General features: G+C 39.3%; 1 protein-coding gene across 1 annotated transcript in view; it reads right to left on the bottom strand.

Annotated features, from left to right (window-relative positions):
• Positions 1-5,181: 5,181 nt before the first annotated feature.
• The window catches only part of Gpr158 (G protein-coupled receptor 158), a 391,739-nt gene continuing 382,647 nt past the window's right edge, over positions 5,182-14,273 (bottom strand). Inside the window, exons 10-11 of the mRNA XM_021152640.2 lie at positions 10,443-10,589; positions 5,182-9,504 (exon numbers count right to left, since the gene is read on the bottom strand). Coding sequence (XP_021008299.1) covers positions 8,047-9,504; positions 10,443-10,589 — 1,605 coding nt within the window. The 3' untranslated portion in view covers positions 5,182-8,046. The remainder of the gene's footprint in view (positions 9,505-10,442; positions 10,590-14,273) is intronic.

Raw genomic sequence — 14,273 nt, 5'->3', positions numbered from 1 at the left:
AAAGCATTCACAAGGAAAGATGTGTGGCTAAGGACCCAGTAAATATTGGATATACAGATGAATTCATTAAATTTAAGTTTTTCTGAAAGTCGGGAGAGTCGATGCAAAGTCATTGTTATTTGACAATACAGATTTATTTTTCTTTCAAGGATTCAAAATGTTCAGAATACTTCAAGATAGTATGATAAGGGACCAGATGCAAAGATGTCTTTTGTGGTCTTCATTAGAACTTCACCTTCCAGGAATTATAAAAAAAAGGAAGAATAATAGGTATGCTTGGTCATACCTATTGCACTATTTCTGGAAATCACAAAAGGCATCTTTTGCCTCCATCATATATAGTAGAACCTAGTCATCTGGCTACCTCCAGTAGAAAAAAATATTGTTTCAGGATACTTCATGTTCAACTAAATTGCTAGGATTCAATTGTTACGAAGTGAAAAATAAAACTGGGCATAACTGGCATAGCTCCAGTTTCTTTTTTTTTTTTTTTCATTTTTCAATATGTCTCTTCTATAGTAGCCACAGATATTGTTTAAAGCTGAAATTAGAACTTTATGTCACTTGAATTGTCTCAGCTGCCCTCTGAGCTCAGACTTGCCCCCTCCAGTGGGAGGCAAAAATCCTCATTATTACATGTGGGAGCATAGAAACCACTGTTTGAGAGAGAGATGAAAACTTACTACCTTCTAAGACCTTCAGAGTTCTGGCTGGGTTCATTCATGTTTTAATTTTTACCTCATATTAGCTTTCCCCTCTTTATCATCATGCTACTAGCTGTACTGGCCATACTGTACAGGATCGATACCTTTGAAAGAGAAACTGAGCCACTTGGACTTGAATTCTGGAACTTCACAATTGTCTACTGGAAGAGTCCATCTAATCTAACTCTGATAACTCATAATCTCTAAAACTCACACCAGTGTTATAGATGATACATGTACATTTTGGATCAATGATAAATGATCCAGAATCTTGAATTTCATTGGTAGAAACTATGAAGAAATTCTCACTAAATTTAATCTCCTTATAACAGCTGTCTAGAACAAATATTTTATTCTTTATAGAAAACCAAAATTAGTAAATACACACTAGCTATGTAGACAGCACAGCCTCGGCTACCAGGTAAAGGATCCAGCATTTCCTGTTTAGTGCCACCTAAGATGCTCCAGGAAACCAGTTCCAGGCAACTGGTCCAAATGGCCTCAGGACCAGATGGTAGATGTTTCTCAGGGAAAGACTTGGTTGATAGAGCCCGTGACCCTCAATGCCAGTTTCAAACAACAAAAGATTATCTCAACTCTATTACAACTCATCCTGCTCCTGTATATTGCAAATTCTTCTACTGAAAGAGGAAATGGAATTTAGAAAGGGAGGAAGAAAGAAAGGAAGGAAGGTAAGAAGGAAGGAAGAAAGAAAGGAAAGGAAAAGCAGAAAAGGAAAAAGAAAGTCTTAACTACATAGGTGGATGGAGCCATAGGTCCCTCCATGTGTACTCTTTGGTTGGTGGTTTAGTCCCTGGGAGCTCTGGGAGGTTCTGGTTGGTTAATATTGTTGTTCTTCCTATAGGGCTTCAAATCCTGCCACATCCACTCCAGTAGTAACAGGCCTGACAGGCTGAAAAGCCTGAGGCAAAAAGTTCACAGAAACTTAGTCTCCTGGAACTGTGGCATCCTGTATAATGAATGTTGCAATGTCCTTGCTTTAGTTGTAAATGTGTGCTTTCCCTTAATATTGCTTTATTATAAGTGCTTCTAAGGATTGATTTTTTTGACATATAGCTAAGTTAGATTCTTCACCAGTCCTAGGCAGTCCTTGAGCCAACCCTGGGCATGAATAGCTAAATCACTACCCTAGACAGGAATTTACCATTATCTAGGAAGAAGGAAGTTTGTGATCTAAGGAGAAACCAGAGTAGATACTTAGAACTATAGATAGCTGAGTTACACCCATTTACAAGTATTTACAATGGCCTAGGGAGAAGGTGGACTATACAATATACTAGAATAGTAACTATGGCAAGGGCATGAAACCCTTGCCCCTGGCTTCTAAGATTAAGTGGACCTTAGGTGGAGCTGTTTTTGATCCCAGTTGTTAACACTGAATTTTATCCCAGTTGGTTCTTGTCAGTCCTTCCGTGTTTGCATTCCTCTATTTTGTGTAAGAATTCGGTAACCTCAATGTATTTTGCCAGTGTGTCATCTAACTTCCCTATTTTCTTCTGTATAAAAAGTTTGATTCTAAATTTGACAAATTACATTCAGATCCACACTCCCTTGTGTCGAGTCTGTTTGTCATGCCACTTTCGCTGACTCCTTTGCCCACCTGTAACCGGAACCAGAGTTTCTCCCATGGATTGAGGATCCAAGTGAGGTTTGTCTGCGGCAAAATCCCTTCAGCTCCTTCAGTCCTTTGTGTAACACATAGTTTTCAAAACAGTGCTTTGCAACTTTAATTTCTGCTTGCTTTAAAATTTATCAACAAACTTAATCATTCAAAGCTATAGAAATTGAAAGAAAGCAAATAAGAAGGAAGAGGTACGTTGATTCAGTTTTTCCATGCTTCATGGGTCTTCAACTTGGGTATGTTACATGGCTACAGGTAGCTGCACAAACAGCACACTATCAGAGGCAAGGATGCATCTTTGTTTTCTTTTACAAAGAGACAGCCTGTACATGCCTGAGTCACAGCCTGTCAAGCTTTCCAGTGTTTCAGAAAATATATCCTGGATGAGTTTTATTAAATGATTCTGAAATTGAGTTTCTTAACTTGGTGTTCCATTTTTCTTTGTTTATTCTATTATTTTATGTGTAGGACTGTCTGTGTGTGTGTGTGTGTGCCATATATGTGCCTAGTACCTTAAGAGGCCAGAAGGAGGCATGGGATCACTTGGAACTGCCATCGCAGATGATTATGAGGTACTACAAGGGTGCTGGAATTGAACCCAAGAATTCTGGAAGAGCAAGCAATGCTCTCAACTACTAAGCCATCTTTCTAGCTCTTAGCTTGGTGCTATTAAACAACTCTTTCCCATTTTCTCATGGACCAAAATGTAGTTTCCTTTTGGGACAGCCACTAACTTTGGCTTTATCCCAATTTACTGACATGTTTCTTGTAGTAAATTTGATCTGAGGACCACAAAATGGATCCAAGTTCCTCAACTCACTGTATGTAACAAGTTCTGGAAAAAGCACAGTCAAATTCACAAGTCAAATCATTCACCATATGTGCTTAGAGCTGTTAGTATTTAAGATTTAAAATGGAGAAAAACATTTTTCTTGATATTTTAATATCTGTGCCATGTTAAATATATTTATGTTTTCAATCTATTTTTCTTATTGCCAGTAGGTTGGGCATGCATATATATTTACATGTAACTTATATGTTTTGGCTCACACATACATTATTTATAGTTATCTAGCATGCATGCTATGAATAAATCTATATAAAATCCTGGGTAAAAATTCTATTCAGTCAAATATCAATATGATTTATTTCACCTAAATATCTCATTTCTCAGAAAACTCTGTTGCCTAGCATAAGAGTCCCTGCAGATATTTTAGACAGAGCTACCCAGGGCTCAATTTTCCAACATTCAAGCATTCAAACAGCTAATAGCTACTTCTGATATTTTTAAACTTTTTATGACACATGAAAATATCTTTTTTATGTCTGATTACATGGATCATGGCCTATGTTTTAACTTTCCTTTTCTGTACTCTGGCAAACAAGTACCAATAAAGCCAAAGATTTTGGATTGCTTTGGCAGTCATAGTCTGAGGATTTCCTAGGAAATGCTAGATTCTTTATAGATCTGTTGATTCTGAACATGTAGTTCCTTCAGGTTCTTCCTTTTCCTTTCACATGTATCCTGGACAATGCTTAGAAATCAAATATGTTAATGTGGGAAGTATCTACTAAATGGATAGAAAAGCCCACCTTAGGAAAATGGGGGCACAAGAATGAATAAAACAAACTCTGGAGCCCTCAAATTAGCCATGATCTGGAGCAGGATGCAACTAAATTGCAAGTGGACAGAATTGGAGACATAAATGACTTCCTGAGGTAAGGCTAGAAGACAGAGGACTCCATCTGCTCTCCAGAGGCAGAAACATGTAGGCTATTGCTTGAGTAGAGCAAGCAAGCAGTCCTAGTTTCCTGGGATGGCTCAGGCACATTGCTAGCCAGGTACAATGTTTAATGATGTATTTGTCTTCTCAGTTTTTCACTGTCTAACAAAAGTCATGCACATACTAAAGCAAAGAAGCTGAAACAGAAAAGGAAGAACTTGAAGTGGGTCAAAGGAAAGGCATGAATGTCAAGTCCCTATTATGTTTGGTGACATTTGTATAATTTTTCTCTTTTATCCACAAACACCCCCATTTATCTTTTCTGTTGTTGATTGAATTGAAACAGTGGTATCTTCTACACGACTGCCATGGACTTTTATTCATGCCCCATTTACTTTTCTTTCTAGATTGTGAGTACTCAGTAGCACAGCCCTTATCCTATATTTATCTCCTATTTTCGACTTTCATTTTATTAGACATTTTATTTCTGTAAGTTTATGGCTTTCACACCACAAAAGGAGAGATCAAAATTAGAAACCTGCTTAAACATTCCGTTATCTGCCTTCTGCTCAGTTGACGGTAAATTTGAACATACAGTGTTCCTGAACTTAGCCCTCCACTTTCCTATGAACAAATGTTTAAGGAGAAAAATAGCCCAAATTGGAGCAATATTCTTTGCAAATGTCTTTGCAAATATTCATGGTGGAAAATGTCATAAAATATATAACATCTTGACCAGCTTATGTGGGGTGAAATACATTTTTGTAGAAATATTTTAGTGAAGAACTTTCAACAGATTTTAAATTTAGAACAAAGAAACTAGGACCCAAATGAACACCACACACACACACACACACACACACACACACAAACTCAAACACACCACAATCACACCACATACACACAATGCAACAGCACTATGAAGGCAACAAGAAGATGCACACACACACAAACACCACACTAACATCACATACACACAATGCAATAGCATTATGAAGGCAACAAGAAGACACACACACACAGAGGGAACCAATGTCATAAGTCTATATGTAATTCCTTTGAATAAGTTGCATAAATATGGTCAAATTTTGAGACATGAACACACCAATCATTTTCATATAAATGTTTTATTGCAGAGAAGTTATAGTTATTTACATGCTGCAACACATCACAACATAAATTACCAAGTATTCCATGGTGGGATGCTGTAGATTTAGATAATAGTTTTAGAAGAACCACAGGTTAAGTGAAGAGACTTACAGCTTTGTTGACTCTAAAACTCTTGGCTGCTAAGTGCTAGAAGTCAAAGGCAGTGTGTTGTCAGTCCTACCTATCACCACTCGCATGCAGAAACCTAGGAAGCAAATACAAGACAACTGTCGGGATTCAATCCGTATTGCCACCGAAGCTTACGAGAGGTCAAGTCATAATTTATGTTGTAAAGCATTTAATTCTTGCATAAAATATACACTTCTATTAAGACAGATATAAATCTACTTATTTATAAACCCTGGCTTAAAACAACAACAGGGTGCAGCCTGCACATGCATTGAAAGGACAACCTAGCAAATGTTTGTGAGACCTTCACACGGTACGCACTTTCTATTGTTCTCAGCCAGGGAAACGAGCTTCCAGAATGACAGAGTTCAATTTCTTTTGGTGATAAGTTATGAAAATGAAGCTCTAGGAAAGAACCTAGCTATTTGTGCTGATTTGTGGCGGTGGAGAGTAATCTATGGGGGGCAGGGGCAGACTGTCACTATGGCATAATTTGGCAAATCTTCTGTGAGCCACACATCAAGCAGGGTCACCCTGAAGTGCAGTGAAGTCAGTGACAGTTGCCTGTTTAATTCTCAGAGGCAAATCTAGTGCTAACAGCTCTCAGACACAAGTGAAACAAGTACGCAAGTCTACAAACTCTAAGCCAAGTTCACAAATGCTCCTCAAAATAGGATTCTAAAGTCACAAAGTAGATAGGCTTTGATTGGAAGGATGGGGATGATGGGGATGAATGAAGGCAGCAGTTAGCAATAAAATCTCTATAGATTTCCAAACCTAGCCCACCAACCTGAGTAATGAATGAAGCAAGCAAATGGGCATGCCCAGCTCTGCCAACTCCTCAAGTGCTTGCTTACTCCTGAATACAAAAGTAAACACTGAGAAAAGTTTGATGATAGACACAAAGCATAAGCACAGCCTTATATCCACCTTCTGATTCCTTCTCCCCTCCTGCATCATCCTAGCAAATTCTTCTTGTTGCTCACCAAAGGTAAAACAGTTCCTATGGATGGAAATGTCTTCGTCACATAAGTAGTTGTTTAGTATTTATGATGGGAGAAAAATCAAGCCTGGGCTGTAGTTTTAAGTGATACATCTTTAAATGAAATGTGCCTGGATTTTAGAGTCTTATTTCAGCATTGCAATCCTTAGAGCTAAGTCAGAAGCTCAGGATGTTTATGCTAGAGACCAGCATGGAATGCAGCAAGTTCTATAAGATATGCTTTGATGTATGCACACCAATCTTAGGCTTTGCATTTTGAGCTAGGTGGCTTGCAAGGACAGTTTGAAGGACTTGTAAGTTCTGGTACTGGGGAGCCCCTGTACCACCTATGGGCTTTGAGAAAATCAAGTTATAAAATCTCTTTGGGATTTGAGCCCAGCAAATTCTGTACCTAGGTGAAGCAATAAATAAAAGTTTATGAGAATAAATAGTTTACGGTAATTTAAAATATATTTTCAGTATGCATAATAAAAATATATCCATACAATGATCTTGATGCTATCATTAATTTTTCTCTTTATAAAAATAATCCCTGGAGAGTGCTATTAGGAGCTACCTTTCTGTATTTGTCATGAAAGGCAATTTCCTGGACCTGCAGTATGCACTCGTTGTTAAGGCGCTCCTAGAGTTGGCCTCTTCTGTTGGTAACAATGTACAGCACAGTTTCCTCACTCGGCTTCTTCCTTAGGAAATGCTAATGTGAAATACTGGAAGAGTTGAGAAGGATGATGCATTGGGTTGATTTAGCTCTGACTTGGAACAAACAATGGATAAGTTGTCCTTAACTTACTGAGACAAATGACTAAGTAGGACTACTTCATCTCCAAGATTAATAAAGCTTCAGAGTCCCTACAAGAAGTGTAGAATAAGCAACTCAACTTCTATTTAAAAATTAAGACATTACAACAAGCCATGGTGGGAAACAAAAGAGTCAGACCCAACTTCACTATATAAACCACAGCCCAAACTAAAAGTTTTCATCATAACTGTTATGGCTTCCTAAGCCAGAGAAAGCTTACTGTACTCCAAGACTCAACCACACTTGGTAGATGATAGCAGGTATTTGGTAGGTTGCAATGACAATTGAGTAGCTGCAGATTGCATAAATGTGTTGTGTCATATAATATCAAAGTTATTTGCAAAAATTATACAATCTGGAATGCTTGAATACAAGACACAACAATGTACTGGAACAGATTTTAAGAAAATGAGAGCAATCGTGTATATAAAAGGTATCGGGGTGCATTAAGTTAGCAGTGCTACCAAGGTTAAATAGGTAATGAAGGTCGGCTTTTCAGTCAGCTACTTAGAATTACAGTCATATTTATCTAAGTTTTCCCATCTTAAAATCCATGTGTCTGTCTTCCATGCCTCCTGGTGAATCTTGCTTGGTACCATTCAATCCCTTGTGTAAAAACAGACAGGGCAATGTCCCTTAAACAGGCTGAAATGCTAAGCTGTCCTCCAGTGTTGATCTGGCTTTTCATGGCAGAGTCAGACTTCCTTCTTATGATGCATAATTGCCTTTTTCTGGCCTTCTCCAGCCCTTGCCTTCACCTTACTGCACAATGTGCCATGTTTCCCTAGGCTAACAAAGATGCCTTGGTAACTTGTGATTTTCAGATCTATTTTTATCAAACTCGGGATTACCCCTTTCTTCCCAGGGTGGTCCACTTTGAAAGTGTCCCAGACTTCCTATTTCTGAGGCCCTGGTATCTTATTTGCACTTAAAGCAGAGGAGGCAGGCAAAGTTACGCCTCTTTCAGCATTTGGTAGTTCTAGGGGCTCGAACTCCCAGGGACACACTTCGGCTCGTGATGTTAAGGGCTGATGGGAGTTATTACTTGAGTTACAGGAGCCAGGAATGATATCCACAGAGGAAGATGTCTGTTTCTCCTGGTCTCCCATTTGGTTGAGATTTTCATTCTCTACTTTTGATGCTACGACTTTGTGGGGCAGTTCTTCATATTGCCCAGCACACATATTGGTTGTGTAGAGCTGGCTTCCATTCTCCTCTCTGGCTCTCCCTGGGAGAACTGGAGTCTTAGAAATCAGACGATTCTCATCTTCCAAAAGGGACTGACTGTGGATTTCCCAGGGGCACACCTCTGTCTTGTCTATGCTCTTGTGATTGGCTTGGGAGAGACTTTCAGTTGCCTTAGACTTGTGGTAGGACTTCTCCTTCAAAAACGAAGCTGGGTTTTGTTCCACTTCAGAAGCTGCGATTGATACGTGTTTTTGAGCTTTTGGTTCTGAAGGCATAGGACCAGGGGTCAGGTCATAAACCTCCCAAGGGCATACTTCTCCAATATCAAAATTGTCCTTTATCTGGGTGATACCGGAGCTCACATCAGGATTGGCAGTGGGGAGGCTGACCCTCTGCTGTTTCATAATCCCAGATTTCTGGGGCTTTCTTGGCTCCTCCATGTGACTGGAGTTCGGGATAGTCTCTATGTTATCTGAATTTGAGTACTTCCTGATTGTCTCTCTATCTTTTGGTTTCTGGGACTTAGCTCGGTCTTCCTGAACTAAAGTCTGGGTTTTGCCAGCCAGGCCGAGTGTCTTCTCCTTGGCACTTGCAATGACACTGAGAGATTTCTGTAACATAGATGTACGTGGGTGCCCAGGCTTCTTCTCGGAGCTGAGGTTGTGAGCACTGGCTGACTTGCAGACCAATGGCACTGACTCGGTGGACTCGGCCTCACTATCTTCTTTGAGCTTTTGTGTCAGTTTTTTACTTGACAGCGACTCCAAGGTTGAATTTTCCGTGGCCTCCTCTTCCTGGCTCTCCATGGGCAAGCTGCTGGATTCTACAGTTTGGTCTCTCACATGGTCATATGTGCTGTGGGATTTCTTGAGAGAGAAGACCCGATTTTTAAGGGACTCTTCCTTGGGTCTCCCTGTATTCCCTGAGGACTCAGTAGGATTCTTCCGAACAAGGCCTGTCCCCTTGGCCACACTGTGGTCTGTGCCTTCCTTGTCCTCTTTGGAGCACTGTCTGCTGACTGTCTCTGGGATCTCGGTGATTCGCCTCATGATGGACCGGCCTAAGCCCTTCTTGGAGCACCGTTTTTTCTGAAGGTGGGGGTTGTTTGTGATCATCTTTTTACGTTTGTATATTTCTAACTGAGCATAGAGTTTTTTCAGCTCATCCTGCACAGAAAGAGAACATTTAAAAAGGTACAGATTTAGTGTTTCAGACAGAAAATAGCCCGGTGGTGTTTATAAAAACAAGATTAGGCTTGCTCAGACAATTGTAACAACATCATTCACCAATTGCTACTTGTTCTTAACTTCCTGATAATTTTGTGGGTTTTTTTCTTATATAAACATTGACCTTTAAGACATGAATTTAAGGATAGCTCAGAGGTTATAAGCACTGTCTGCTCTTCCAGAGGTCCTGAGTTCAATTCCCACCAACCACACGGTCACCACCTATAATGTTATCTGATGTCCTCTTCTGACATGCAGGTGTACATGCAGATAGAGTACTCTTGGGCATAAAATAAATAAATAAATCTTTAAAAAGACATGAACTCATAGGTTTTGCCTTTGTCTCATGGATCAAAGCAAGGACTTGGAGTTTTCCATATCTGTCGTCAAGACTGAGTTCAGACTATAACAAAACCCAGCATCCTGACTGCTGTTGAACAGTCTCCATGGAGTGTTGGAAGCATCATGAAGCCATTGATACAGTCATAAGTGGCAAAGGATGGACTCAGGAATAGCAGTCTAAAGCATCTTCTTCCTTCAGAGGCTGATCAGCGTTTACTATTATATTAAATACGCCAGCCTCTCTGCTCATAGGGTGATCTTACTTTTTAAAGCATGTATGTCCATAATGCCAGTCATGATTAGGAAGCATGACCAGGGCAAGTGTAATTGTTGAGACAGTTTTGTGCAGCACAATTATATCATGATTCTACACAGTAGTATTACTTCTGTGGTTCTTTCAGTCTCTCACAGACATCCTCTTTTTCTTTAAACATAGAAACAAGAGTTCACACACACACACCTCAATTGGCATATGATTGCATCAGTGGCATAAATTGAACTAATGTGACAAAAGAAAGAAGTCCATATGTCCTTACCCGAATGTCTTCTGGATCTAGGCTGTGTTCACTCCAGGCTGAATTGATACTGCTGTTCAGATAGGATCCAGAGCGACCCATGTCCAGCTCATCTTCATATGCTTCCGTAGCAATGTCATCTCGGGGATTATTGCTTGAATGTGAAAACTGAAACAGATATTCAGTGTGAGATGTAGCCATCAACCCATTGCTAGGCAGTGCAGCATTTTCTAAGGTTCTAAGTCTAAGATTATTAAGATTTTTTTTCTTAATCTTGATGGATTCACTCACAAAATACTGATAATTTGCTGCCATTTTGTGATTAGCCTTTCTGGTGTGTGCTAGAGCTATGTGTGAGGCAACATAACTCTGCTCACCCTTTCAATCAAGTTTAACCCTTGTTTCTTTGTTGGGTTCCCATTGTTACTAGACTTTACTAATTTTTCATGATATATTTGCTATTTGAAAATGAACATAAAGTAGAAAAATAGAAAAATTCTAAGAAAGTCTCCCTAGGAAAAGCAATTTGATGTACTTATGTATGGATGAAAACTGTCTTGATAGAATGTTATATAGCATAATACTTGTTCTACTTTAGTAAGAATTTACTCATCCATACATACAAGTAGCCCTAGACACAGGAATATGATTCTCTATCTCCTGCATGTGGCTTTAGATAAAGTAATCTTTCAGAACACAGTGAACAGTGTATGTGATAGCAAGCATCAGTGGGTCATTAGAGTTCTTGGATTCTACTTGGCACCATACAGAAGAGAGGAACCTGCTGCATGAGGTCTCCCTTGGATGGTATTTAAATTAGAATGAAAAATTTTGCTGACATTACAGATTCTCCTCAAGCATATTATTTTATCATGTCCCTCTTATCACATTTTGATTATTTTCATGTGATACTGTTTAGTGCTTGTCTGCATTTTTCCTTAGGTATCGAAGTCAGGAAAAGTAAGTTGGGTGAGTGACTGAAGGAAAGAGATCAAGCTAGTCACACCTTAAACACTATGTAAATAATGTCTTATGAAAATTAAGAGAGCAGTTTAGAAAGCATGGGTTCTCTTGTACCAGCTTATTAGTAGTTCAAATATTTCTTTAAAATGTCATGTTGAGAAAAATTCCCCTAGACTTGGACAACTGTCACTAACAGTTAGAACACTGATATAAAGCAAAGCAATGTGGGAAGGTCTCTACTACTGTGGGTGTCACCATTCACTAGGCAATGGGGCCTGAACTATGTGAGATGAGAGGATGCTAAATGAAGCAAACCAGCAGCACCAGTGCATTCATTTTTCTCTGCTCTTGACTATGGATGTGATGTGACTATTCACTTACGTTCTTGCCTCGAGTCCTCCTTGGTTGCAATGGCTTGGAATTTTAGCCAAATAAACCCCTTCTTCCCTTGGGATGCTTTAATACAGCAATAGGCATAAAACTTGAACACCAATTTTACATGTGTATGCAAAAACATGGGAAGCAACAACAATCTGTATATTGTAATTAGAACTTCTCGAAAACCCATGTTGACTAAATCTTGTTTTTCATCTTTTCCTGTGAAATCTGCATGTGTCATGGATTTAAATATATGAGTGGTAAATGTGGTAGAGACTCACAAATACTGATTATACCACCTGGTGGGTGCTTATATGAACAGAATTGTTCTCAACCAAAACCTTTGACGAAAGTTTAAGAAAGAGTTGGGAGGTGAAGCTATCACCAAGGGGTAGAATATTTTTTGGCATACTCAAATTCCTGGGTGTGATCCCAAGTCACCACAAAAATCAAACACAAACAGGTATTTGTCAGATATTATACATTTCCTGATTCATTCTTGTTTCTTTAGGACTTTTTCTAAAATACTAGTTTAAATATTTATGAACTTAATTTCTTTCATCCTGCCCCATTCCTCAGGACAGCTACCCAAACAGTTTTTATCTCTGTGTTATGCTTCTTCTAAGTGCCTAGCACAATCCCTTAATAGTCCCTGGTTATCTTTGAGATAGTGTTGTGAGTTACAAGGTTGTGTAGCCAATGCCACTATTAAATCCCAGAATATTTTCATCACCTCAGAAAGAACTCTGGAAACTCTAACACAACCATTTCTAGTATTTGATTTCTGTGTGGCACAGACCATGAGTTCACCTTTCTCTTCAGATTTGCCAGTTGTGGACGTCTTACACAGATAGATTAATGTAAAATATGGCAGTTCTCTGTGCTTATCTTTTTACCTGGTATTATGTTTTATAATTTCCACAGGCATAAAATATTTAACTCATGGGTTTGTGTGTGTGTGTGTGTGTGTGTGTGTGTGTGTGCATATAGGCATATTTGTGTATTAATGATTAATGTAGTGGAGAATGTGTGCATGTATACATATTTGTGTAATAATGTGGGGAACACATTTGTATACACATCTGTGTGTGTGTGTGTGTGTGTGTGTGTGTGTGTGTGTGTGTGTGAGTGAGTGTATGCGTAGACCAGAGGCATATCATTCAACTTATTTTTTGAGACAGTTTCTCACTTGCATAGAGATCACTATGTATCACTATATCTGACATTTTTAAAAGATTTATTTATATCTACATGAGTGCACTGACTGTAGATGTCTCAGACACACTAGAAAAAGTCATCAAATCCCTTGACAGATCATTGTGAGCCATCACTTGGTTGCTGGGAATTGAACTCAGGACCTCTGGAGTAGCAGTCAGTGCTCTCAACCACTGAGCCATCTTTCCAGCCTGTGACTTTTTTTTTTAGAATAATTATATTTAATCCTCAAAAATAAAATAAATTAAAACAATATTCTCACTACTAGATTTTGTTGTGTCGTTGCTCATTCTCTGTTCTCAGTTTCTTACTATTTTTTTCAATTTTTTATTAGGTATTTATTTCATTTCTATTTCAAACGCTATCCCAAAAGTGCCCTATACCCTCCCCCACCCCCTGCTCCCCTACCCACACACTCCTGTTCCTTGGCCCTGTTGTTTCCCCTGTACTGGGGCATATAAAGTATGCAAGACCAAAGGGCCTCTCTTCCCAGTGATGGCCGACTAGGCCATCTTTTGCTACATATGCAGCAAGAGACACAAGCTCTGGGGGTACTGATTAGTTCATATTGTTGTTCCACCTATAGGGTTGCGGACCCTTTCAGCTCCTTGGGTACTTTCTCTAGCTCCTCCATTTGGGGCCCTGTGTTCCATCCAATAGCTGACTGTGAGCATCCACTTCTGTGCTGGCCAGGCACTGGCATAGCCTCATACAAGACAGCAATATCAGGGTCCTTTCAGCAAAATCTTGCTGGCATATGAAATAGTGTCTGCATTTGGTAGCTGATTATGGGATGGAACCCCTGGGGGGCAGTCTCTGGATGGTCCATCCTTTCAACTTAGCTCCAAACTTTGTCTCTGTGACTCCTTCCATGGGAGTTTTGTTCCCAATTCTAAGAAGGGGCAAAGTGTCCATACTTTAGTCTTCATTCTTCGTAAGTTTCATGTGTTTTGCAAATTGTATCTTGGGTATTATAAGTTTCTGGGCTAATATCCACTTATCAGTGAGTACAAATCATGTGAGTTCTTTTGTGATTGGATTACTCACTCAGGATGTTACCCTCCATATCCATCCATTTGCTTAGGAATTTTATAAATTCATTCTTCATAATAGCTGAGTAGTACTCCATTGTGTAAATGTACCACATTTTCTGTATCCATTCCTCTGTTGAGGGACATCTGGGTTCTTTCAAGCTTCTGGCTATTATAAATAAGGCTGCTATGAACATAGTGGAGCATGTGTTCTTATTACCAATGGAACATCTTCTGGATATATGCCCAGGAGAGGAATTGCTGG

Source organism: Mus caroli, chromosome 2 (assembly GCF_900094665.2).
Source record: "Mus caroli chromosome 2, CAROLI_EIJ_v1.1, whole genome shotgun sequence".
NCBI lineage: Eukaryota > Metazoa > Chordata > Mammalia > Rodentia > Muridae > Mus > Mus caroli.
This window is presented reverse-complemented; position numbering and strand designations above follow the sequence as displayed.